At 36.2% G+C, this 24,240-nt stretch overlaps 3 protein-coding genes across 9 annotated transcripts in view; 1 reads left to right on the top strand and 2 right to left on the bottom strand.

Annotated features, from left to right (window-relative positions):
- Window positions 1–12,006, top strand: part of cables2a (Cdk5 and Abl enzyme substrate 2a) — a 13,998-nt gene extending 1,992 nt beyond the window's left edge. The window contains exons 2-9 of one of the 3 annotated variants that reach the window (XM_016444431.1): window positions 2,629–2,721; window positions 5,029–5,106; window positions 6,488–6,584; window positions 7,360–7,528; window positions 7,974–8,071; window positions 8,432–8,538; window positions 9,325–9,529; window positions 9,722–12,006. In XM_016444431.1, the coding sequence (XP_016299917.1) occupies window positions 2,629–2,721; window positions 5,029–5,106; window positions 6,488–6,584; window positions 7,360–7,528; window positions 7,974–8,071; window positions 8,432–8,538; window positions 9,325–9,529; window positions 9,722–9,862 (988 nt within the window). In that variant the 3' untranslated portion in view covers window positions 9,863–12,006. Of the gene's footprint in view, window positions 1–2,628; window positions 2,722–5,028; window positions 5,107–6,487; window positions 6,585–7,359; window positions 7,541–7,973; window positions 8,072–8,431; window positions 8,539–9,324; window positions 9,530–9,721 lie in introns of all 3 variants that reach the window. The other 2 variants (XM_016444430.1, XM_016444432.1) reach the window with 2 other exon arrangements.
- Window positions 12,007–12,062: 56 nt separating this feature from the next.
- LOC107656548 (proteasomal ubiquitin receptor ADRM1-like) lies at window positions 12,063–17,227 on the bottom strand. 5 transcript variants are annotated; one of them, XM_016444434.1, is made up of 11 exons: window positions 17,198–17,227; window positions 17,077–17,117; window positions 16,028–16,237; window positions 15,815–15,931; window positions 15,582–15,705; window positions 15,282–15,368; window positions 14,670–14,751; window positions 14,343–14,590; window positions 14,111–14,268; window positions 13,446–13,548; window positions 12,063–12,855 (listed from the first exon to the last, which is right to left on the bottom strand). In XM_016444434.1, the coding sequence occupies exons 3-11, from the start codon at window positions 16,235–16,237 to the stop codon at window positions 12,761–12,763; spliced, it is 1,224 nt and encodes a 407-aa protein (XP_016299920.1). In that variant the 5' UTR covers window positions 17,077–17,117; window positions 17,198–17,227; the 3' UTR covers window positions 12,063–12,760. The 5 variants fall into 5 exon arrangements, with proteins under 5 accessions (XP_016299920.1, XP_016299919.1, XP_016299921.1 ...); XM_016444433.1 differs by lacking the exon at window positions 17,198–17,227 and having other exon boundaries at window positions 17,077–17,126; XM_016444435.1 differs by lacking the exon at window positions 17,198–17,227 and having other exon boundaries at window positions 14,346–14,590; window positions 17,077–17,126.
- Window positions 17,228–19,268: 2,041 nt separating this feature from the next.
- The window catches only part of LOC107656546 (oxysterol-binding protein-related protein 2-like), a 16,254-nt gene continuing 11,282 nt past the window's right edge, over window positions 19,269–24,240 (bottom strand). Inside the window, exons 11-14 of the mRNA XM_016444429.1 lie at window positions 21,670–21,789; window positions 21,454–21,577; window positions 21,245–21,335; window positions 19,269–20,629 (exon numbers count right to left, since the gene is read on the bottom strand). Coding sequence (XP_016299915.1) covers window positions 20,527–20,629; window positions 21,245–21,335; window positions 21,454–21,577; window positions 21,670–21,789 — 438 coding nt within the window. The 3' untranslated portion in view covers window positions 19,269–20,526. The remainder of the gene's footprint in view (window positions 20,630–21,244; window positions 21,336–21,453; window positions 21,578–21,669; window positions 21,790–24,240) is intronic.

Here is a 24,240-nt window from a genome sequence, read left to right as displayed (position 1 = left end):
TCCAAACCGAAGTGCTCAAAACTGGCCACTTCAAAGGGCCCTTCGGAATGAAGGATTTCGAAGGGTACAACTCTGGGTTAGGGTTAGGGTATGATCCTTTGCGCAGATTCTTTGCATGATGACGGCGCCTCCGTGTGGGCACGTGATGACGCCGAAGGGCACTTCAAGAAACCGTTGTTTGGTCCCCTACACCAGTGGTTCCCAACCCTGGTCCTGGAGGCACCCCAACACTGCACATTTTGCATGTCTCCTTTCTCTGACGCACCAGTTTCAGGTCTTGGAGTCTCTACTAATGAGCTGATGACCTGAATCAAGTGTGTTTGATTAAGGAGACATGCAAAATGTGCAGTGTTGGGGTGCCTCCAGGACCAGGGTTGGGAACCACTGCCCTACACCCTTCAACCCTTTGAAGCTCTCACTCCGGAGGGTAAACCCTTTCACAGGATTAGGGCATAGGGATGAGCCCTTCCGAATGGAACGCAGGGTATAAGTGTTTTTGATTCAAGTGAAGCAGTCATTTGCTCGGTAGTCTGACTATTTTAGTCGCGCTGCATGCACAATAATAAACAACTGATTATTGTCAATGCTTGATTATTCGCACACTATAAATCTAACACACCCATTATCAATTTTATTTGTTGTAGCTGTGTTGCTTGCATCATACTAAAGTCTGCCTGGCATGTTTTTACCCTTCTACAATTTTTAATTGTAACATTAGCAAACCCACAAGAGTGGTCTGGTGTTAATTTGCACTTTAACATTCAAAGTCTTACAGGACTAAGTGGCATACTTAATGTGGTGTGCTGAAAAGTAGCTAAATAAACCAGCAGACAATGCATTTACAAAACAGAATGTTATTTTAACAACATAAATTATTATACACAGCAGCAAGCCATCTGTACATAAAAAAACAACAACTCTTAATCTATAACTAACTAATTGAGGCATAATGATATTGGAATATACTAGCAAAGACCCCAAAGGTAGGCAAAGGTGAATAATGTTAAGCTGTTATTAGTACCAAGTTTATGAAACGAAATTGTTTTATTACAAAAAATATATACCCAGGAAAGTTATTTTTTACACAGAAGACAAAAACTTTCATCTAAAATTCTATTTACACTGTTAAAATAGCAGGATTTTCTGCTATTTATACTACTTATTGCAAATAGTGGCAATTATCTGCACCTCAGTATTATAGTACATTATAAAACAGTATGCAATAATAACGTATTGAGTGTAAATTTTAATTTAAATTATTAAATGAATGCCACCTTATTGGGACAATAAAGCCCTCCCTACGCCTACCCTAACCCTACCCGATACTTTATTTTCAACTTTTTGATTATTTCCTTAATTTTCATTGAAAATAAATGCTTTTCTGATGTGATTTCAAATTTGAAAAGGGAGAAAAAAGTATGCCAAAAGGAGGATTCGAACCCGGGTCGATCGCGTCAAAATGAGTAAGTCACACGTTTTACCATCTGCGCCACTGCAGCTGATGACTGTCAACTGACTTTTTTATTGTTCACTATCCGAATCACAAGTTGGTGGGCGGAGTTAATGTGAACAGCCTCTGCCAACAAGGCGGGCTATTTGCACTTAGTGTAAATAGAAACTCCGAAAAAAATCAAGCCATTTCATGTACTCCACGGGGCCCTAAGCAGCCGCTTAGTTTGCTTATGCCTTGGGCCGGCTCTGCACTTAAGTTACTCATAATACTCATTCGTTTGTGAGTCAGACATTTCATGGAAGTCAGACAGTCAGGATCTTAGATATTTACTGTAAGTCGTGTATATTTTTAATTCGCAATAGGAACAGACTCATAGGACTAATTTCTTAGATAATCGGACTGCTGGGGCTGCGCTGTATGTTTTTTGATTCACTGAAAGAACCTGCTCATGAGAGTACATTCGTTCGGGAATCGGACTACTCAGGCAGCGCCATATGTTTTGTGATTCACTAAAGTGATCGAATGAGTAATTCATTAATGAATCGGACTCCTCTGGGCGAAATTAAAAATCTTGGTGATAAAGTGTGTAATGCTGTCTGATGTAACAAATTACTAATTAATAATTAAGAGTAACAGAAGTGCTTGACAGTTATATGCAGTGAGAGTGAGCTCTCAGACTTTAAAAGTCATTTGTAATTGTGACAACAGAGATAGTGATTAGGAAAACCCATAGGACAGATGGGAGGTTTGTATGATAAGATATCACTGCTGTCAGAGTAGATAATAAAGGGGCTGCTGAATCAGTCAAAGAAGTATAGCCTAAAGGCCATCAACCAGTCACAACAAGCATTATCTGCCTGTAGGTGATGTTACTCATGTGAACCGAGCCTTATGAACTCGCTGCAGTACATATGCACATCATTTCCTGTTTGTTTTTTTTTGTTGCTTGCCTTTCATCTCTCCTGTTCTTTTCCCCTCACCCTCTCATCTTTTTATGTAAGATCTGCTGATGGACTGATGCTGGACGAGTGACCTTTAAGCCTTAATTTATAGTCAAGAGCCAAAAGATTAAGCTTTTGCTTCAATTTAATCCATCACAGTTTTTCTCTAAGCGTATACAAATTGAAGCAAGCCACATGTATTTATCTCTAAATTATATTTAATTCTTGTTGCAGGACACGTAACCTCTCTGGGTCTCCAGGGCCAAAGGTTTCCAAGAAGGTGCATTTCATCAAGAATATGAGACAGTATGACACTCGAGGGAGCAGGTGAGTTGGCGGGTGTGATGGGAAATATTTTCCCTGTGAGTAGGAGCTGTATTTGTTTTCTTTTTGAATAAATAGTCTGTATATGCAAGATCAATTTAGACCAGGGGTCTTTAAGCTTTTTCAAGAAAAGGAGACTTGGAGCACAAATAAAACAGATATGCCTTTTGAGCCTGACCAATAATAACATGCATATACTGTAGTACCATTGTAATGTATTTACAATTTTACATACTTTATGATTCTTGCATTACAAAGCCAATTTAACTATTATGTAATCATTAAGTCAAATTAATACATTACATATTAATTTTAATACATTTTTTGAAGGAGGACAATAAAACATTTAATTTTAGCTTCTTAACTTAAGTTAGAGTTAAGTTAGTCCTTCCTAGATGTAGTTAAATTTGTTGAATGCATTTTTATCCCATTTTATTTCATATAATTTTTCATTTTCAAAAATTATTTTAAACAATAATTGGTTCTCTGTTGAAGACCCCTAATTTAGGCTGTTCCTAAATTAGCACTTTCTATCAATTTTAATTATTTGTTTGTTTGTTTGTTTTACATTAACCTAATCTTGTATAATGTATTTATTTTATTTTTAATTTTCAAAAATTATTTTAAAATATAATTGGTCTTCTGTTAGGCCAATCCTTTATTAGCACTTTCTTATCAACAACTTCTGTAGAATGGAGGTGGGCTCATGTCAGATGGGGTGAATATAAAAAATAGATGCTGGTGAAGTGGATGCTGGACTGTTTCCTCAGGCAGTAAATTTCTTTGTTATATAACTGCAGTGTGCTCTCATGCTAAGTGAGACAGACTCTGTGATTCCTTATCTAACTTAATAACTGGCATTAGTACTCACTTGGATAACTCACTTAGGTTCTTACACAGACGAAATGGGGGATAGACGTGTCTGCCTACATGAGGAACAACTGGGCTGAATTAAATTCATCTGGAATGGAACCTTATATAGCAATGGCATCTTCTGAAAGTAGAACTGCACCGTGGCAAGAACCATTAAAATGTAATGAAACTCAGTTACGTAAGATAAGTGTTTTCCTCCCTGATTCCTTTTCTTTACCTCTTCTGGTAAAAAGTGCCATAAACCCATCCGGCTCTTTGGACTTTTGAATCCTGCATTTTTTTTCTAGTGTAGTTTTTTTTTAATTGCTTTATAAAAGATTATGACCTATATATAACCTATGATTTATGCTGGGTACACACCACAAGATAATCAGGCTGAAAATATTCCAGTTCCAGCAATCCTAGGTAATGTCCTGATTATCTTGGTGGTTCTAAGCAATGGCATCTTCTGAAAGTAGAACTGCACCGTGGCAAGAACCATTAAAATGTAATGAAACTCAGTTACGTAAGATAAGTGTTTTCCTCCCTGATTCCTTTTCTTTACCTCTTCTGGTAAAAAGTGCCATAAACCCATCCGGCTCTTTGGACTTTTGAATCCTGCATTTTTTTTCTATTGTAGTTTTTTTTTAATTGCTTTATAAAAGATTATGACCTATATATAACCTATGACTTATGCTGGGTACACACCACAAGATAATCAGGCTGAAAATATTCCAACAATCCTAGGTAATGGTTATCTAAAAAAATCTATGATTTTTTTTCCTCATGTTTGTGGTCTCACATTTTGAAGATCTTATAAGATTTTAAAAATCTTTTAGTGTGTACCCAGCATTATATACATATATATATTGGTGATGAATTTTACACAGGTTAAGGAAATAAAGACAAACATACAGTGCAGGTGTTATTTTCTGATATGATCTTGAATATTATGCTGAATTTTACTCCCTTTTTTCACTCGACATGCATTACATCATCAACCATGAAATCACACCTTCACTCATATGCACACTCACCCCCAACCTCATGACATCAGCAGTGATGTAATATGGACCCGACTCATTGAGCACATCCTGTGTCACAAACTGCAGTCCTGTTAATTGCGATGCTGTTCAGACCCCTGGGAAATGTGACGGGGTTTGTTGTAATTAGATTTGGTCCTGCTGACCAATCTGCTGTGACATAGAATTCTACAAGCTGCTTTAATATTTGGATTTGTGGTTGAAGAATGGATTGACTTTTTTTTAATTTTTTTTATTCATTTTGTCACCAATGTCATTCCAGGGCTATAAGATCTCCCATTTGCTTTGTGCTGCATGCTGTTGTGACCCATATGCACTTGTTGTGGTGTAAACATGGCTGGTGTACTGTGATGGTTTGATGTTTAGGTGACTGATGTTGTCTGTTCTGTGTGCACTTGCCATCTGTGTCCTGCAGGGTTGTTCTGATTTGTGCCAAGAGATCCCTGTGTGCTGCTTTCTCTGTATTCCCCTATGGAGAGAGTTATCACATCAGGTACAAAGCCACCACAGTCAGCCAAACAACTCATTTCATATCATGCAAACCCATACATGAGGGATGGACAAATCAGCTGTTCTTTTCTTCTTTCTTACTTTTTTTTTTTTAAGCCTGGTTGATGAAATGTGATGTTCCAAAATAAATTATTAATTTGTAATGGAAGAAAATATCTTGAGCGATTTTTCACAAAGCCGGATGGTCAGTGTGGAAATTGCACTGATGTTTTTAAATGCATTATTTTCCTGTACACTACTGTTGAAAAATGTGGGGTCAGTAAGATATTCTTTAAAGAAATCAACACTTTTATTCAGCAAGGATGCATTAAATTGATGAAAAATGACGTAAAGACGTTTATAAAAGATTTGCTTCAAATGAATGTTCTTTTGGAAAAAAAAAAGAAAAACTAAACCAGGTTTCCACAAAAATATTTGTTTGTTTTCAACATGTTTTTTACTGTATTTTTGATCATATAAATGCAGCCTTGGTGATTATAAGAGACTTTATTCAACATTAAAATCTTACCGACCCCAAACGTTTAAATTTATCATACTTTATGATCTTCAGTTTACCTCACACTCTTTAATGGTGTCATATCATGTGGGATCAAATTTTCCTTGATCATTTAAAAAGGGATTTTGATGTAGTCAGAAAATATGACGTAATTTGTAGAACTTGAAACATCATCCCCAATCCAAAAAGCTTTATTACATTTTTTTGCTGCACTTTTCAGTGTGGATTATTTTCTGAACAGAATACATAGGATCAGTGTAGCTCGACAGAAAATCAGCAGCATGTGTCTTAGAGGAGCAAAGCACTTTCACACATTTGAAAAAAGGGTCTGTAAAATTGTCATGAAAAAACTAATGAAAATTTTTACATGCTGAAAAAACTCAACATTTTAAGTGGACTTCTGGGGAAAAAATTAAACAATAAAAATATATGATATAGCTCCATTAATGTAAGGTTTAGATGTACAATTAAAATTACATGCATGTGTCATTCAGCTTTGTGCAAGTGAGTGATTAGATTTTGGTTTTGTCAGTCCAGAGATCACAGTGATTTGTCCACCTGTTATACATCCAATCACATCTTTTTTTTTCTTTTTTTTTTTTTATAATTTAGTCAATGTGCTTTATCATTTCTTAAAGATGTGCTGCTGTATCATTTTAAGCTTTAATATAATGGTGTACTGTATTTACAAATGGACCAGATTATAAGCGGTCTACTGAGGCCTGATGCTGGTATATTAACAGCGTCTTTGCACCAGACAAACAGCAATAAGACCGAGGATTCTTTATCTCAATATCTGAATAAAACCGATTATTTCAGGGAAGTGTTATTAAATTCTGACTGATAATATTTTATCAACCCCCTGCAGTGACTCTAAACTAGAAGCCCAGAGACAGAGACACTCTTCTGGTGGTGGAGTTGATATGGTCCCTGGACTGGAGGGAGTGGAGGTGGACTTTGGAAAGGTATCTCTCTAAGATCATCTCAATCAAAGGCATGATTATGTGCTAGGGATGTAACGATTACCGGTTTGACGATAAATCATGATAAAATTCCCCACGGTTAGTATTACCGTTTCATCTTTTAATTATCATTAAAACCGTATTAGATTACCGCGATTTGAACAACTCGCGATAAATAAATACTGTCCAGCATAAAGCACGGTTTTAAGCAACAGTCTCACATGCGCACAGCACGCAGAGTAGTTTAGTTTTGAGTGAAAACAGGGCGGAAAAGCTGAGAGGTTTTAAAAGAGTGCTAAGGTAATACTGCTTTGTCCACGGAGGTTACGGGAAACGGCTAATTCAGCTTTTCCATAAGCACCACCTGCTGTCAGAGAGTGGATTTACAGAGACTTATATTTACATTCAGTCTGTGTGCAGTTTCTGTCTGGCCAAAAACGGACCGAATTTGCATGCCCTGCTGTAAATTTTGACCGGTTGATGAAAAACAAGCTTATGTGGATTCTACACATTTAAACAATTCAGATAAGTTATCTAGAATTATTTATGGAGCAGATAAAATACATATAATCATTTATGAATCAATTATCATTTTGACTTATATCTTTTCTTTATTTAAAGGCTGAAATGTGCGGTTTACCTTTTTATTAAACTTTTTCAAAGCTTTATTTGAACATCTACATTAGATATTTCAACATGCTATTAAACTGGGTGTGTGTTTTGCACAATGTATATGTTTGTGTTTACACTGATAGCTCTGGATTGTTTTGCGTTGCAGACAGTATCATATGCCCGTTTTCTGCTTCCAACTAATGCCTTGGTCAGGCAGAAGAGCAGCGGCCCACCTGACATCAGTACAGCTCAGATGCCAATGTCTCGCAACCGTATTAATGGGCAGAAGAACTTCACCCCTTCACGAATCAACAGCACAGTTGGACAGGATACTGGTGTGTTACCTGGTCAGTTACATACATTATGTACAGTAAAAACAATAATATTGTGAAATATTACAATTTAATTAAATTAAATAATTTTGTATTTTAATATATTTTAAATTGTAATTTATTCCGGTGATGGCAATTACTCCAGTCTTTAGTGTCACACTATCCAAATACGCTGATTTGCTGTTCAAGAAACTTGTTTTTTTATTATTAGCAATGTTGAAAACAGTTGTGCTGCTTAATATTTTTGTGGAAACTTTGCATTTTGTTTCAGAATTCTTTGATGAATGGAAAGTTCAATAGGACAGCATTTATTTGAAATAGGCATCTTTTGTAACATTATTTATGAATGACTTAACTGTGACTTTTGATAAATATAATGCATCCTTGCTGAGCATAAGTATTCATTTCTTTAAAAAACAAACATGCTTAATGTTGTAACTCTTGCTAGGTGTGGACGAGCTATCAGACTATGACCCCAACTTACTCAGTGACCCGCAGTGGCCTTGTGGGAAGCACAAGCGAGTCTTAATTTTCGCATCTTATGTGGTAAGCTCCTTGATTGAAAAGTTTTAACCAACACAGTTTCAATAATCTCTTCTAGCATGATGCCAATGAAAAGGCTTTGCAAGGACATCTGAGTTGCACTACAGCGTGATAGTGATTCATAATCCTTGAACCCAGCTTATGTTCTATATCAGATCACACCAGCATGTCATATGATAACCCTAAGGGCTCAGTATGGTCTAACAGCTACAGGCATGAAGTATGCTATCATATGTATCACAGCTGACTAGGCTTTAGCTGTAAAAGCTGAATACTGGCAGCCACAATTGTGATTTAGTAGCCATAAAAACCCATACTTTTTTTTTTTTACAACTATAATAAGACTGTCCTTGTCCCCTCCAGGCAACAGTTATTGAGTACGTGAAACCATCCGACCTGAAGAAAGACATGAATGAGACATTCAAGGAGAAGTTTCCTCACATAAAGCTGACACTCAGCAAAATCAGAAGGTAAAGTAATTTTTATGTAAAATAAAATGGTTAAATACCTTCTAGTGCTGTCAATTGATTAATCGCATCCAAAATAAGTTTTTGTTTTCATAATATGTGTGTGCACTGTGTTATATTTATTATGTGCGTAAATATATATAAATAGACACACATGCATGTATATATTTAAGAAAAATGTTTATATATTAAATATATTTATATATAAGTTATATTAATTACTATAAATATATACATGTAAATATTTTCAAAATATATACATGCATGTGTGTGTATTTATATATACACAATAAATATACACAGTACACACACATATATTGTGTAAACAAACTTTTATTTTGGATGCGATTAATCTTGATTAATCGTTTGACAGCACTAGTTGCTTTGGACCATGTCTAAGGAAATTTAATTATGCATGTTTATTTCTTATATTTCTATGTTTAGATTGTTAGATAGTTGCCTTTACCATCATCTTTAAAAGCAAATCTTGCAAATCTCAAAATGAATATTTATTTTTAATATTTATTCAGTTATTGGCTACAGCTTGAAAATTATTATCGACTTATTGCATCAGCCAAAAATTTACTGAATTCTTCCCTAGTTTAATAGAAAATATGTGAACACAGGAAAGAAATAGTGCCCATGAATCTATTTTTATGGGGTCTTTGATCTCAATCACATTTTAGATTTGTCTGAATGAATTAACATACAACATGGGCATGTTGTAAATTGATCCTAATTAAGTTTGCAAACTTCTTTTTCTCCTCTTTTTTTTAATGTCCACCACAGTTTGAAAAGGGAGATGCGCTCAGTGAGCGAGGAGTGTGGCCTACAGCCGGTTACCATAGCTATGGCTTATGTTTACTTTGAGAAGCTGGTTCTGCAAGGGAGGCTGAACAAGCACAACCGAAAGCTGGTGTCTGCTGCTTGCGTTTTATTAGCTGCCAAGATCAGCAGCGACCTCAAGAAACAAGAGGTCAAGCAACTGATCGATGTAAGTTTCTTACCGATTCGGACATTCATTTAATTCAGAGACTTAACTGTTCTTTATAGGTATATGCTTCATGTGTTCTTGGTTAATATGATTTATGCACTGACTCTCTCTCTCTCTCTCTCTCTCTCTCTCTCTCTCTCTCTTCTGCCCTACCTATTTCTTCTCTTTTTCGATCTGCCTGACCCTGAACAGAGGTTGGAGGAGCGTTTCCGAATAAATCGCAAGGAGTTGATTTCCCTGGAGTTCACAGTTCTTGTTGCTTTGGAGATGGCACTCTACCTCCCAGACAGCAAGGTCATGCCTCACTATCGCAGACTGGTGCAGCAGGGCTGAATTGGAGAGGGCCCTTAAAGGGATAGTTCACCAAAAGATGAAAATTCTGTCGTCATTTACTCGCCCTGATATTGTTTCAAAACCTGTATGACTTAATATCTTTTGCTGTATGTTTCTCAGAACAAAGTAAGTCATATAGGTTTGGAACAACATGAGGGTGAGAAAATGATGACAGAATTTTCATTTTGGGGCGAGCTGTGCCTTTAAGAGATGCCTGTATACAAGAGAGATGACGCTCTTTTGGCAGTTCCGGAAGGTTATTTGTATTATTTATTGATTAAATAGATCAGTGGAATTTTCTCTCAGCTATGTCCAGTGTTCTCGGCACTCCATCTTCACTTGTTTACGTCCTTCATAGAACTGATTTTATAAATCAGACACATTTAGGGAGAGACTTACTGTAAGCACTGATCATTTTTATCCATTATTTCTTTATTTTTTTAATACCACAAATGCTTATTAACCGCCATTTATCAAAGCTTTTTCTTAATGCACCACTTTATTTATGCAATATTTTATTTATGGACCTTAATTGTATTAGAATTCATAATTTATGAATACTGTATATTTTTTAATGATTCTTTACATAGGTGTTTTTTTGTCTTTTTTTCCCCCCCTTTTCGATGAGTTTTGGGGTATGTGTGGCATTCCGATGCATCTCCAGCCAGGCACTCTATGTTAGAGATGACATTTAACGGGCACATTAATTGTGCTTTTATCTCTCACCCGCTTTTTTTTTTTTGTCATCTAACATTTACTAACTAGACTGTGGTTTAACAGTGATATGATGTTCTTTGAGACACACCGTAATGCATTTTAGGTAGCGTTGAATGTAAAAACGTCTTTTGAATATGTGAGTGCCATTTTAAACAGTTAATCAAATGTTTAGAGAAACTGAACCATTTACCACTTGTTTTAGATGCAAGTGTTTTTGAATGTCTTGACTTAAGTCTTGTTATGGTTTTCTCAGTTCCAATGCACAGCTGTGACAATTACAGTGATGAAATGTTTAATTTTTAGCATCCTACTGTGTCGTTTTTCTTATGTGCAACACTGATTGAGCACGTTTCAAATGGTACAGTAGGTTGTACAAATAACTCCACATCTATATATTAAGCTGTTGTGTATTTGGTCACAGGAGAACGCCACCTCCTTGACCGAGTGAGTCTGTTTTGTGTTGTGCAGTGTTGAATATGACCTAACCTTTCTGAATCTTCTTGGTTAGTGTTCATACAATATCGTCTTATCTTTTATCTCCGATATTATTCTTTGGAAATGTTTATACACCATAGGAGTGGCCTGTTTACTTTCAGAACCTGGACAGTATCACAGTGTGCAGCATTACCAGAAATATGAAACATTGTTTTTACATCTGATTTCTGTAGCCCATTTGATTTTTTTTTTTTTTTACTGAGAAGCAGAAGCACATAGCCACTATCTAGCGGTTGTTTATTTTTTTAACATGATGGCTCTGTATGGTGCATTTGCTTCTTTCCCTCAGGGATTCAGACTGGTCAAGATTCACATTGCTGAGACAAATTATCAACTATGAGAGGGTAATTGAATTGGAGAGAATTGTGGGTAATCATACATCACTATTTCTTCAGTGTAAATCTTCACTGAGCGTTGAAGAATAAAGTGCCTTTTCTATTACATTTGTCAGTATGGTTCTGCTGCCATACTGTTTTTCACACATCTTGTCTCTTTAATCTTTTTGATACCGAGTAATCACACACCTTGACACGTTATGAATGTGACCGTAGATCTGGTTGGAAAACCATGTGACGTGTTGATTGAAATCTCACTGTATGTGAATACATTCACTCCTGCGATACTGTCGTGGAAGCTTTGAGGATGTGGAACGGTACAAGCACTGTGAGGGAATCCTGTGACCTTCTGCATGAGAATACTGTGTTTTATGGTGTCTATGAATTTCTTCCAAAAGCTTTATTTTTCAAAATTGTCTATTTTAGCAGTATGTCAGAATGATGTGAGGATAGTTGGCACTGCTTGATTAAACGCCAACGGGGTTAACACTGAACCAAAAACCACTGTATGTTGGTGTTTATTGGGAGGTGTGAGCTAGGCATGTAGATGCTGTCTTTGTTTTTTCTATTCGCATTTATAAAGATGTTTTTAATTGTTTCAGTTGCCTGTGGAGTTTTTGCCAATTTATACACACCAAAAAACTATTTACCTGTTGATGCAAGTTTCTTTATTTGGAAAAGCGTTTTAATAACAGTATAAGACCTCCTGATTAAAATAGAAATGTGAAATATCTATAGTTCAGACACAAAGGTAGTCGCACCCCAATGCCAATAGTAAAGCTAGAAGTAGCTATGTGAGGCCGTTCAAACAGAGAAATGTTGAAAGCACATTAAACTTGGCATATTCACCCTAATTAACCCTATCTATTTTGTATATTTTTTAAATGTACATCATAATACTGAAAAAACAAACAAAAAAAATCTGTCACTGTGACTGGGACAGAATTAAGCATTTAAAGGAATAGTTCACAAAAAAAATCTTATTTTTATTCACCCTCATGTCATTCCAAACCCATAAAACTCTGAATAATCTTTGAAAAACAAGTCCAGGTAACCAAAACGTAAAACATCCGAAAGTGTCCTTATGAATCAAGTAGTTTAATCCAAGTCTTGTGAAGGGATATGATCACTTTATCTAGATTTTAAATTGAGTAAGAGAAACCTCTCAGGTTTCATTAAAAATATTTACATTTTCAATGACTGAATTTTCATTTTTGTGTGAACTATCCATTTAAAAAAAACATTACCTTTAACATGACATTTAGCTTGACAGCATGATGCTCTGGAAGCTCTACAGTGAGAAAAAAGTTCAACTGATGAATGCAGAGAAACCGCTCATGTAGAGAGTTGCCTAATCTAAACTCATGTCCTCCTCATCATCTTTCTTGTCTCCTCCTTCATTCGACTTGCCTTCACCTTCCATGGCCTTGGCAAATGCTTCCACATCTACAAAAAAATAGAGCAAAAACAGCCATTTTATCCTTCATAAGAATGTTCTTTTCTTTCTGAAAATCTCAGTTTTTTATTACATGATTTATGTAAATCTAGCCAAAAACAATTGTCTAGATCAGGGGTGCCCAACCCTGTTCCTGGAGATCTACCTTCCTGCAGAGTTCAGCTCCAGCCCTGATCAAACACACCTGAACCAACTAATTAGGATCTGAAGGAGCACTTGATAATTACAGACAGGTGTGTTTGATAACACCTGATTCAGGTCATCAGCTCATTAGTAGAGACTCCAAGACCTGAAATTAGTGTGTCAGAGAAAGGAGACATGCAAAATGTGCAGTGCTGAGGTGCCTCCAGGACCAGGGTTGGGAACCACTACTTTAGAGTACATCCAATTTTGCCCTTGTAAGGACATTCTGTATATACCACAGACTTATCAGAAGGATCTCTGGGAGAGAGGAATGTATATGTGTGTGTGTGTATATATATATATGTATATGTGTGTGTATATGTTATGTGAAAGTATAAACAAGTGTTTAGAAATAGAATGAACCAGATCAGTTTGTGTACATTTGAAATATACTGACCTCCTTTATTGGCCGCCTCTACGGCTTCTGTAGGTAATCCAAACTGATTCATCAAAGGCCCCAACTGCCCTGATGCCAGTGCACTGCTGAACATACTCATAGCCTACACAACCCAGAAAAAGTGCAGATGAATATTAGAAGATATATTCTAAAAATAATCTGGTCCAAGAGCAGTTATGCTAACAAACTTGTCTTGAAATTAATTTACTAAGTGTACACAATTGGAGATGCACCAAAATTTAATCAACTGAAAATAGAAAAAAAATGGTTTGGCCAAATCACTGACTTAAACCATGACATTTAATTAGCACTTTTCTGATGATGCGTTTTGACTCTGTCAGTGCCTATTTCATACACAAAATGCGGACTAGCTACAGGTAAACATGTCAGCAGTGAGGATGCACTTTACCTGACCAAAAATGATGCTAGAGTAGCATTATGTAAATTGTTTTTAGATGAAATATCAAAATGTTTACTACAACTGGTTTATCACCTGAGAACAGGACACCCTGAACAACATAAACAGTTTAATTACCCAGTTAAACAAATTTAATTACCCTGTATTTAATTTTATTTTCATGCTCAGTTTCGGTCAACATGAAAATTTTGGGTGTTTTGATTAAAAAAAATTCATTTCTCTACATCACTATATGCAATAGTCAAACCTGCTGAAACTGCGGCGAGGTGAGAGTGTTTTGAAGTTCTTCTGTGCTTTGAAGAAGGGATTCTCCAGATGGGAGGTACGGCAGGAGCCTCTGCTGCACTTCTGCATTAGCGAGAATTGGGGCCATGACCTCAGGGGTCAAAACACTTGCAAGGTCCACTGAACAAAGAAAGTTGACATGTCAGCATGTAATCCAAGGTTTTCCTTACAGAGAACTAACATCATGATCTCACCTCCTTGTCCTGCTGTAGGCACATTCATTGTAGCTAAGATGCTCTGCAGGTCACTCAGTTGGATGGGCTGAGATGGGCAGGTGGCTCCAGCAGAGAGAGCAGGGCCTGCAGGTGTGCTGGGGGTGGGTGCGGGTGAGGCTGTGACTGTTGCAGATGGACTTATGGGTGTGCTTGGAACCTGGGAGGAGCCGAGGCGCGTGGGGGCTGAGGTGGATGATGGAGTGGCGGCAGTGGACTGACTACGAGAGCTAAAGATGAAAGAAGAACATTTCAGTTGTCACTGGATTAAGTACAATCTTTCATAGCCAAACTATTCCTGGTTGTTACCTGGAAGATGAGCTGCTAGTAGCTGGAACTCCACTTCCTAGCAGGCTGGCCAGACCTGGTCCTGCCAGAGCTCCCAGACCCCCTGCAGACCAAACAAAAATTCATGATGTTACAAGGATAGGCATCAGCCAAGAGATAACCTTGTAAAAATACATCTGGGTTCATGTACTTTATATATGGAACATATTAATTTGAGATGAAATTTGATCATAAGATGATACAAGGGATCACGGTTTTGCTAGTAAGAATGGGCCAGTTAGCTTCTGTTGCAAATGCAAAAATGCATTTTTGGCATAGTTGACATCCATTCAAAAGTAGCTTTTTATTTTATTAATTTCAGTTTCCATTTATTTATTTATTTTTAATTTCAATCATTTAATTATGTGTGTTTGTTATTTTATTAGTTTTTGTTTGTCTGTTTTTAAATATTTATCTTTAATTTATTTTTATTTCAAACTTTGAGTAATTTTAGTACTTAAACTTGTTTATTTCAGTTTTCAATTCTGATTTTACTTCAGCTTCATTTCAATTACCAAACACAATTTTAATAGATTTTGTTAACAATAACAATACTGTCACAGAGAGAGAAAATAAAGCATCATAATTACTCACCTAGTCCACCGAGTCCAGTTGGTCCTATGAGTTGCATTAGTTGGTTGTGACTCATATTACCAAGAAGACTCTGAAGGCCACCTTCACCTGGAGAATAATGTTAAAGTATCAGTTGCAAGACATTATTTTCAACATAATTATTTTTCTTCACAACATTCAAGCTTTCCACTATGATCAATACTAAGAACTCAAAGTGTGTGTGTGCCAAGATTATTATAACAGAAAAAATAAACACTTCAGCTTTAAAATGACTGTTTAGAAAGGGTATCAGTGCATTGGACAAAAATACTTCAGAAATACCTCCAAGAGCAGACAGCTCATGGCTGCTGCCGCCTCCACTCCCCAGAGTGCCAGGTATTGGTGGGTTGTTGAGGTATTCATTCACTTTCCTGCAGTACTCCTCATCTTTATCTGTCTTAGGCTCCTGAAAGGTCAAATAGGGGTGATTGCAGAAGATGTATTTCAGGTAATATTTACAATACATTTTTAATGAGCAATATTAGATGCCAGAAGGCTCTCTCAACCTGGCATACCTGCAACCAAAAGAAGAGTCTTTTGGAGCCAGCTTTAAACTTAAGCACAAAAACACGGCCCATGGTGCACTGATTGACCCTCTTGAACTCACAGTCATCAGGAAAAATGATCAGGTCCTTGTAAAAGGAACAATGAAAATATTACTATTTTTAAGATCAGCATTACAAAGGAATTTGGAATATTCAAAGCTGTTTATATGAGCGTGTACTAACATCCTCCACATTCCCCGTGGATCTGTCCTTCCAGCAGAAGTGGATGAGCGAATCGTCTGTCTGCTGAATGTACACAAGTCCTTTGCGCTTATCCGGGGTCACGGTGCTGCCCTTCAGGGTCATTTTTCCAGCACGGAACTCTACCAGGTATTTGCTTGATGAGCCCCGAGATCCGGACACCAAGCTAGGAAACAGAGCTCCAGACGACATCTGTAGCAACAAAGAGAGCCAATTTATCCCAGGGAGGGAAATTACAATGTTTGTGCAGCTAAATAATGTATAGAAGTAGAACAATATATTTAAAATATATTAAATTATAATACTGTACTTTTTATTATTTGGCTGTTTGTGCAGCATAAACAGAACTATAACAAACGTAAACTAAAATACAGTAGTCTCACAATTTCTTGTAAGGGATAAATTCTTATATATATATATATATATATATTCAGCCACTAACATCCTTCACATTCCAAGTGGAGTATATTTAGGCCTCTATAGTTATTAGTTACTACATTTTTACAGTTACAATTATGGTTACTCATGTGAAACAGTAATAAATTACTAATAATATATTATGCAATCTTTCGGTCTAATAATAATACAAATGTTTTTTTTTTCTTCATAATAGTAACGGCTAATACACAAATCCTGACAAATATTGGGGGAATTGATAACAATTAAACATACTTTAGTCACAATACTAACAAGCACAAGAGATTAACTTAGCATCCTTATCTAGAGCATCACTGTCCGAGATGCAAACGTCTGCTGCCTGTTTCGATGTAGTAAATATACAGGAAAGTTATAATATACGGCCATATAACACATTATCATTAATGTGAAGTGAGAATAAAATTAGTTAGCTTCTAATTTATGAGCAACTGATCCGCAGCTAAACCTGAAGCTAACGCTGCGAGTATTGAGGAAACCATTTAAAACAAAAAAGGTCCATGCTTTTAAACACTGGCTTCTACATTACATATCTATAAATGCAGTACTGGCAAATATGTGTGGTGATTGTGGTATATGACAAACATAAAACTTACATTTCTCTCTCTTTCTAGTCAAATTCTAAGAATTCTTTCACTTTTCTTCTTTGTTCCCAACAGTTCTGTAAGACCATTTTTGTAGGATGTTCATCTTTATGCCCCTGGAGGTTTCTTTCACTTTTCTGATGTCGACCAACCTCTACTAGCAGAAGGGGCGGGGCGTACGTTCGATTGGTGGAGGATTCTGCGTCCTTTGCTCTGATTGGTGGTTGCACATGTCAATATGCCCACACAAATAACGCTGAATTGTGCAGTTAGTTTGTCAAAGACAGACTGGAGCGATAAGTGTAACCTTTTAGAGGTTTTAAATGACATTTTCACCACTGTTAAAACATTTTAGATCGAATCACTTGCACTTTGCTGGGCAAATACGTTACTTGTCTGGCTTGTTCTGTCTTGCATGAACAATTCAATCATTCAGTTGATATCAGGAGTGTTGAGTGGTGAGTCATTGTTCTCTTTCTTCAAATAAGTCTTGTTTTTTTCGTTGTAGTTATGACTACTGAACTGGGAAGAAATCCATAGCAGCTATTATGCAATTGTTTGTCACCTTCTGTATTATTATATTCATTTGTATTGAGTGTATAGTCAACCCATCCAAGTAACAGTGTAACTGAATGTCCTTTAAACACCATTTGTCTGACCTTGGAGCAAAAATAACCATTAAAAAAGGCTTGTCTCTTGAGCATTAGCAATTCTTCGTCAAATTAATTGTTGAATCATCTTATAATTATACTCCTAAACCAATACCAGCTTGGAGAATAAAGACATAGAAAGCATGTTTTTTCTGTTAAGTGTTTAATTAGATCTTCTTTATCCATGACATTGACTTTGATGAAGATCAGTTCACATTTTAGGTCAAATTAATGCAAATCAACAGATAATATTTCACAAACGTTCTCACCATCAAACATATGCCAGAAGCTGAAGCTTCTCCCAAAAGTTAAGTCAGAAATTTTGAACTGATGCTTGTCAATTCCCATCAAACACAAAAGAGCAAAATGAAATTTCTTTAATTAGTGAGGTCTCACATATATTATTAATATTGCTAGTTTACAAATAAATGAGCAGATTCATAAGATAGCTTAAGTGCATTTCATGTGATCTATACAAATATGGTAAAAAGTCACAACACATGTACAATTATGTAAAGCCATCATAGCACCAGTGGTATAATTTGGGCTTCTATCTGTGAAATTCACAACAGAAACAATCAATCCCTAGTGTCACGACCAATATCAACAGCTTAATAAGAACACACACAGAATGACTTGAAAATTCTTAGTGTATGTTTGCTTTACATAGTTGCGTTCACTGTGACCAGGTTTACTTATATTTTAACTCGATGTGATTGCTACAGGAATAGCTGATAAACATGGCACAAGATCATGAGACAACTGGGGATAAGTTGTTTTTTAATGTCTCATGATTTCAAGGGCTTTAAAAGACTTTACGTTAGCAGCTGGTGGAATAATATACTCATATTTCTAACCGCTAGAAAGCATTGATAGTGAGATTAAATAATTTATGTTTAGACATGCCACAATATAGTGTAGAAAATACAGAGGGAAATAAATTGTAGTTAACTCTTTAATTTAAAGTATACCATGGCCCGAAGCTTGGCATTTGGAATTGTGTGCACTGCATGGAACATATTAAAGATAAATTATCTTGTGCTACACAATAGATGATGAGCTCCCATTAAGTGTAGATGATAAACATTTCTAATAACTATATAGCAGTGTTATTAATCACTGCAGTCACATACACATGTCTCTCCACCTAACCAACTTTAGGCTGTGCAAAACAGCCAATAATAGTGTGAAAAAAACCATCGGCAAAAGTACTAGCATGCTTGACACCTTTGCGCTAGGCCAACCAAAGTATTTTACATAAACAGTGGAGCTTATTGACACATTAAATTGTACAATTCACAGACAGACAGACATTCCCATCAATGTTTGCATAGCTTCTGAGATTTGTGAGTGCTAAAATCACAGTATTGTTTAAAGTTTCGAAATAAAAGACATGTCTTTCATGATCCTCTGAGGTCATCTTGTCTACGATTTTTATGTCTGGAAAAAAAATTTGTCCTTGCAGAATGAAATTTGCTGTATGGCAAAAACCATGTGAACAATGAAGCACATTCTGAGCATTTTTGGTATACGTGAATATATATATTGTCCTTGCAGAATGAAATTTGCTGTATGGCAAAAACCATGTGAACAATGAAGCACATTCTGAGCATTTTTGGTATGCGTGAATATATATATTATATATATACTGTATATATATATATATATATATACATATATATATAAAAATGTGTGTGTGGGCTAAGGTGAAGCACCTTGACATTCGTGAGCCATTAAGTGCTGAAATAAAAAGAAAGATTAGCACCCATCTCCATTTCATTCACCAGGATGTATCACTCAACAATGCAGTCCTGACAAGTTTTATGGCTTTAGTTTCTACAAGAGAAAAGTCGCTTTGGCAACCATAAACACACTCAAAACATCAATGCTAGGATGTAATAGGTTTTGTGTTATTTATACGTTTTTTAACAATTAAAAAACACCAAATTTTTTTTTTTTAACCAAGTAAACATTTTTCATGAACAGCTTTCATTTTTGTCTGTCAAACAAAAACAAAACAGATCTAAAATCTATCTAAATGTGTGAGGAATGAGAATATTAGGTTTAGTAAACTCCCCTGTACCATGGAGATGGTGAGAAATGGCCCAAGAGCCTAATCAGTGAGATATAACCGTAATTTCTGGAGGAAAACAAAAAAGTGGGATAATTCAGAAAAATAAACTCGTTTTCATTCCAGGTACTCAAAATCAGTCAGAATCTTTAAATGTGAAGTTCCTGCACATCATGCATACCAAAAACAGAGGACATATTTTTGAGATAAGGAAAAAGCATATAATAGAGATGATAAAATAGCATTAGTTTGAACAAAAACACAAAATTATGCTCTCCTAATAGGTTCTGAGCAGCCTCACATTTCAATAATGACACAAAAAATCTTCACAGATGGCACTGCAGCGATGCCATCACTAACCACTTGTACCCAAATGAACACCTGAGTGTAACTAGCAAGACGCATGGAAAGGTAAGTTAGCACATACTGTACATAAACTAGCAATTTCTAAACATACTGAGGTTTGCACAGAATGTTTAACTCAGAATCTAACATACATGAAAAAAACAGTGAGGCATTAAGGCATTCCCTACCTCTGAAAATAAATAAATCCATTCACACTGAATTTCCAGATTCTAGTAAAGAGTAGAACTCGTGGAGAGGCTTTGTTCAAAAACTGTTCATATGAATCTCACATTCCAACGAAAAATATGAAAAGAGCTTAAGGAGAGGAGATGATATGGATTGAGTGAAGGAGAGCAAAGGATGAATCTCAAGACTCTTTTAGTCTTCCCAACCGTATCAGTAGATGTCTGGAAGGTGAGGATATCTCCTGTCAAAGTAACCACCCTTGTAGATCCAGTCTGCAGCTCCAGTGTACGGATTATTGCCTTGCTGGAACCATCTGAAAGATGGGAGGCCAAAAAGGTTATACAAATAAAAAGCCTATTCAAAATCTTCACTGAATTTTTTCATTAACCTTTCAAGATGGACATACTAAAATGGTTTTAAATGATGGTATCTGCTTCTGTTTTCGAATGTTAATATTGCAATTTGCAATCTCAGAACTGGCTGGCTTCATTAAAAAATGTTAATGCCTGTGGTTGGTCAGTTTGTGTTTTAATGCCATGCCAGCTTCCTTGGCTATTTTCATGGCAAATAAAGTTGAAATAGTATAATTTAAAATTTAAACACCTATACTAGTTTGCTTTAGATGACGCTAAAACTCTAAAATAATAAAATAAAATAAAATAAAATAAAATAAATAAAATCTAAAATGGATTCAGGGTTGACTGTTAATTCTCAAAGAGAACTTAAACCAGAACAAATAAAATGTTTGAAATATACAGGACTCTGTCTGTCTTCATTTGATTTCATGAGAAGCTTTCATTTTTGTTTGTCAAACAAAAACAAAACAGATCTAAAATATTTCTAAACGTGAGAGGAAAGAGAATATACAAAATGAGGAACCAAGGCCAGTAAAAAAGTGGATGGTTGTGCTCTTAATTCAAATACTCGCCTCGTAGACCATTCTTCCTCGTCTTTAGCACGCTCTCTTCTGGCAGCTCTCTGTTTCTCTTCCAATCTCTCCTTCTCTCGACTTGCAGTATCTGGAATTTATAAATAGCTTTTAAATTTAGGGGTAAAATAAGTACAGCAACATACAGAAGACAGCTTACTGGACAGATGGTAACAAAATGAGCCAAAAGAGAGATATGAGAGAGATACCGATATCCCCATTCTCCATAGCTCTGATGTCAGGCCGCAAACGACAGTCTGTCGGTGCAATGACTCCAATCATGCCAGGCTCCAGCTCATTAAGCGTCATGGCAAAGTTGGTAAAATTATACATCTAAACAGAATTGAGGATAAAAAGAAAAGAGAATAAGCCTAACATGCAATCACCCAAGACAGATGTTGGAGTCATTGGGGGCTTGGGGTTACCTGTGTCGAGTTTGGCGGTCGAGGGGCTACTCTCCATAGCAGTGTACTGCCTGGGACCATAGTGACTGTCTCCTGAACGTCTGGCATTTCATCTGCATCATCACCCCCTGTACTCTGCTCCTAAACACAAGCAAACAGCACTACCATTAATAACCCATAATACCTTACATACATATGAAAACCATTAAACCTTACAGACAACGCAAGATCAGGAAGCAAATGTACTAGAAAAAACTAATTGAACTACAAACTCTACTATGATGATGGCTCAGTTACTGTAGCTACACTGATAAAAACCCACTTTTTACCTCTTTACCTTCACATCTCACTGAAACTGCATGTTAATAGAAAGAAGGGAAACAAAAATTGACTTCCAGCAAACACACTGCAGATCATTTAAATTACACTATTGTTCAGTTTGATGACAGTAGGTTTTTTTTTTTGCAATAAATTAATCAAAGGTGACAGTAAAGACATTTATAATGTTACAAAATATTTCTAATAATTCTGTTCATTTCAACTTTCCATTCATTGAAGAATCCTGAAAACAATGTATCATGGTTTCCACAAAAACAACTGTTTACAACATTGATAATAATAAGAAATATTTGATGAGTACCAAATCAGCATGTGACTCTGAAACCAGAGTAATGGCTGCTGAAAATTCAGCTTTGCCATCACAGGAATAAATAAAACTTTAAAACAGACTCAAATTGAAACAAAATTGTAACAATATTTCTAGGGATGCACCAAAATGAAAATTCTTGGTCGAAGCCGAAGGCCGAACAAAATGAAACACTGGGCCGAAGGCCAAATACCGAACACGGTTTTTTCATGTATTTTCCCTCCCCATGTATAATTTTTTCACCATTGCATAAATTGAATACCCACATTTTGCCTTTACTATTTTGTCTTGCTTTTCAAAGAAAAATATTTACTTAGCATTGAACATTTTTTAAACATTCTAGCAGACATTATACCAGGGGTGGCGAACTCCGGTCCTGGAGAGCCGCAGTCCTGCAAAGTTCAGCTCCAACCCTAATAAAAACTCACCTGCCTGAAGCTTCCTAGTAACCCTTCAGGCCTTGATTAGCTTGTTTAGGTGTGTTTGATTAGGGTTGAAGCAAAACTCTGCAGGGCTGCGGCTCTCCAGGACCGACGTTCGCCACCCCTGCATTATACCAACAAAGCACAATTTAACTTAAAATTAATAAGTTAGTCAAATATTTTTTTTGGTCATTTTTGAGACCCCTTCTTGAATCAGGCATGTATTTTTTACTGTACAAATAAATGCAGCCTTGCTGAGCAGAAGAGACTACTTTTAAAACATTAGAAAATATTTCAGATCCCACAGATAGATACAAATCTATTACAGATTTGAACACTATGTGTGAATGTTATAATAAATGTATTAATATAGCTGTTGTAATTATTATTATCATTATTATTGTTTTACTTTTTTATTTTATTTACAGGACAACAGTAAAATTACAATACTAACATTTATGAATGTTGATGGAACTTTTCTTTTGGCGGAAACCCTCAGGAAGTCCTCAGTGCTTCTTTTTGTTGACCACAGCAGATTTATAAATGATTCTCATTAAGAACTTGTGAATATGTTTGTTGCACGTATAACATTGTCACATCTATGCTTTGTAAAAATTCATAAAAATGTTACTGAGCAACTGACGAGTAACAGTGTTTCAGCGCACATTTTCCTCGCGCTTTGGACTTTGAACCCTGGCGCTGTGAGCTCGTGCAGCGCTGTATGAATACATGCAATTTGTGCGTGTATTAGAAAACATAACATTCTGCACTTTATTTACTAATTGTTTAAGGCCATTTCGCGATTTCAATCATCATACAGTAACCAGCAACAACCACCCCTTCCTCTTTTCATCGAAGACATGCGATGCAGTCTCGCAGTCGGTGCTTATATAATTTTTTTTACGTCTTTCTCTGACACTTTTAAAGTCGGCATGAAACGGAAGTTGCGATTGTCTTTTCTTCTCTTCTGTGACGTATATCCGAGTGAAACGGCATCTGAAATGAGAGGGCGGGACTTGATTTCGTCCTTCGGTAATTGATTGGATCGTTGGAAGCTGGATAACAAAATGGAGGCAGATCTGAATGCCAGTTTGCAGTTAGTGGAAGTCATATTCATGAAAAAAATTAGTTTGCGATGTCCTAAGAGTAATGTTGTCGTAATATCTTAATATCTTTTCAATGTTTAGGGGTAACGTACTCCCTCATGACTGGTATCAGTGCTATAAAGTGAAGCTTCAGCTTTTCCCCCAGTCGTTTATCCCAGCGTTTACCCCTCACGTCACTAGCTCCGCCCTTGCACCATATCTCGTGTTGTTTATCCCAGCGTTTACCCCTCACGTCACTAGCTCCGCCCTTGCGCCATATCTCGTGACCGGAAGAGGAGTCGTTTTGAGGGGGAGGGGAGGTTAACGTTTTTGATTAAAGATTAGGAGGGCACATGAAGTGCTATAAAAAATAATGAAGTGCACGGATAAATTATTTATAATAAACACTACAGTATTCCATTAAAAAATAAGAATTTTC

This window comes from Sinocyclocheilus anshuiensis, unplaced genomic scaffold (assembly GCF_001515605.1).
Source record: "Sinocyclocheilus anshuiensis isolate Anshui unplaced genomic scaffold, SAMN03320099.WGS_v1.1 scaffold1639, whole genome shotgun sequence".
Taxonomy (NCBI): Eukaryota; Metazoa; Chordata; class Actinopteri; order Cypriniformes; family Cyprinidae; genus Sinocyclocheilus; species Sinocyclocheilus anshuiensis.
Note: the sequence above shows the minus strand (reverse complement) of the source record. Positions and strands in the feature narration are given on the sequence as shown.

Coding starts and splice junctions, on each gene's coding strand:
- LOC107656548 (XM_016444434.1), bottom strand. CDS start 16,237: ATGTCGTCTGGAGCTCTGTTTCCTAGCTTGGTGTCCGGATCTCGGGGC. Junction 15,706..15,814: donor GACTCTTCTTTTGGTTGCAG/GTATGCCAGGTT, acceptor TTGACCTTTCAG/GAGCCTAAGACAGATAAAGA. Junction 14,269..14,342: donor GCCTACAGCAGGACAAGGAG/GTGAGATCATGA, acceptor TTCTTTGTTCAG/TGGACCTTGCAAGTGTTTTG.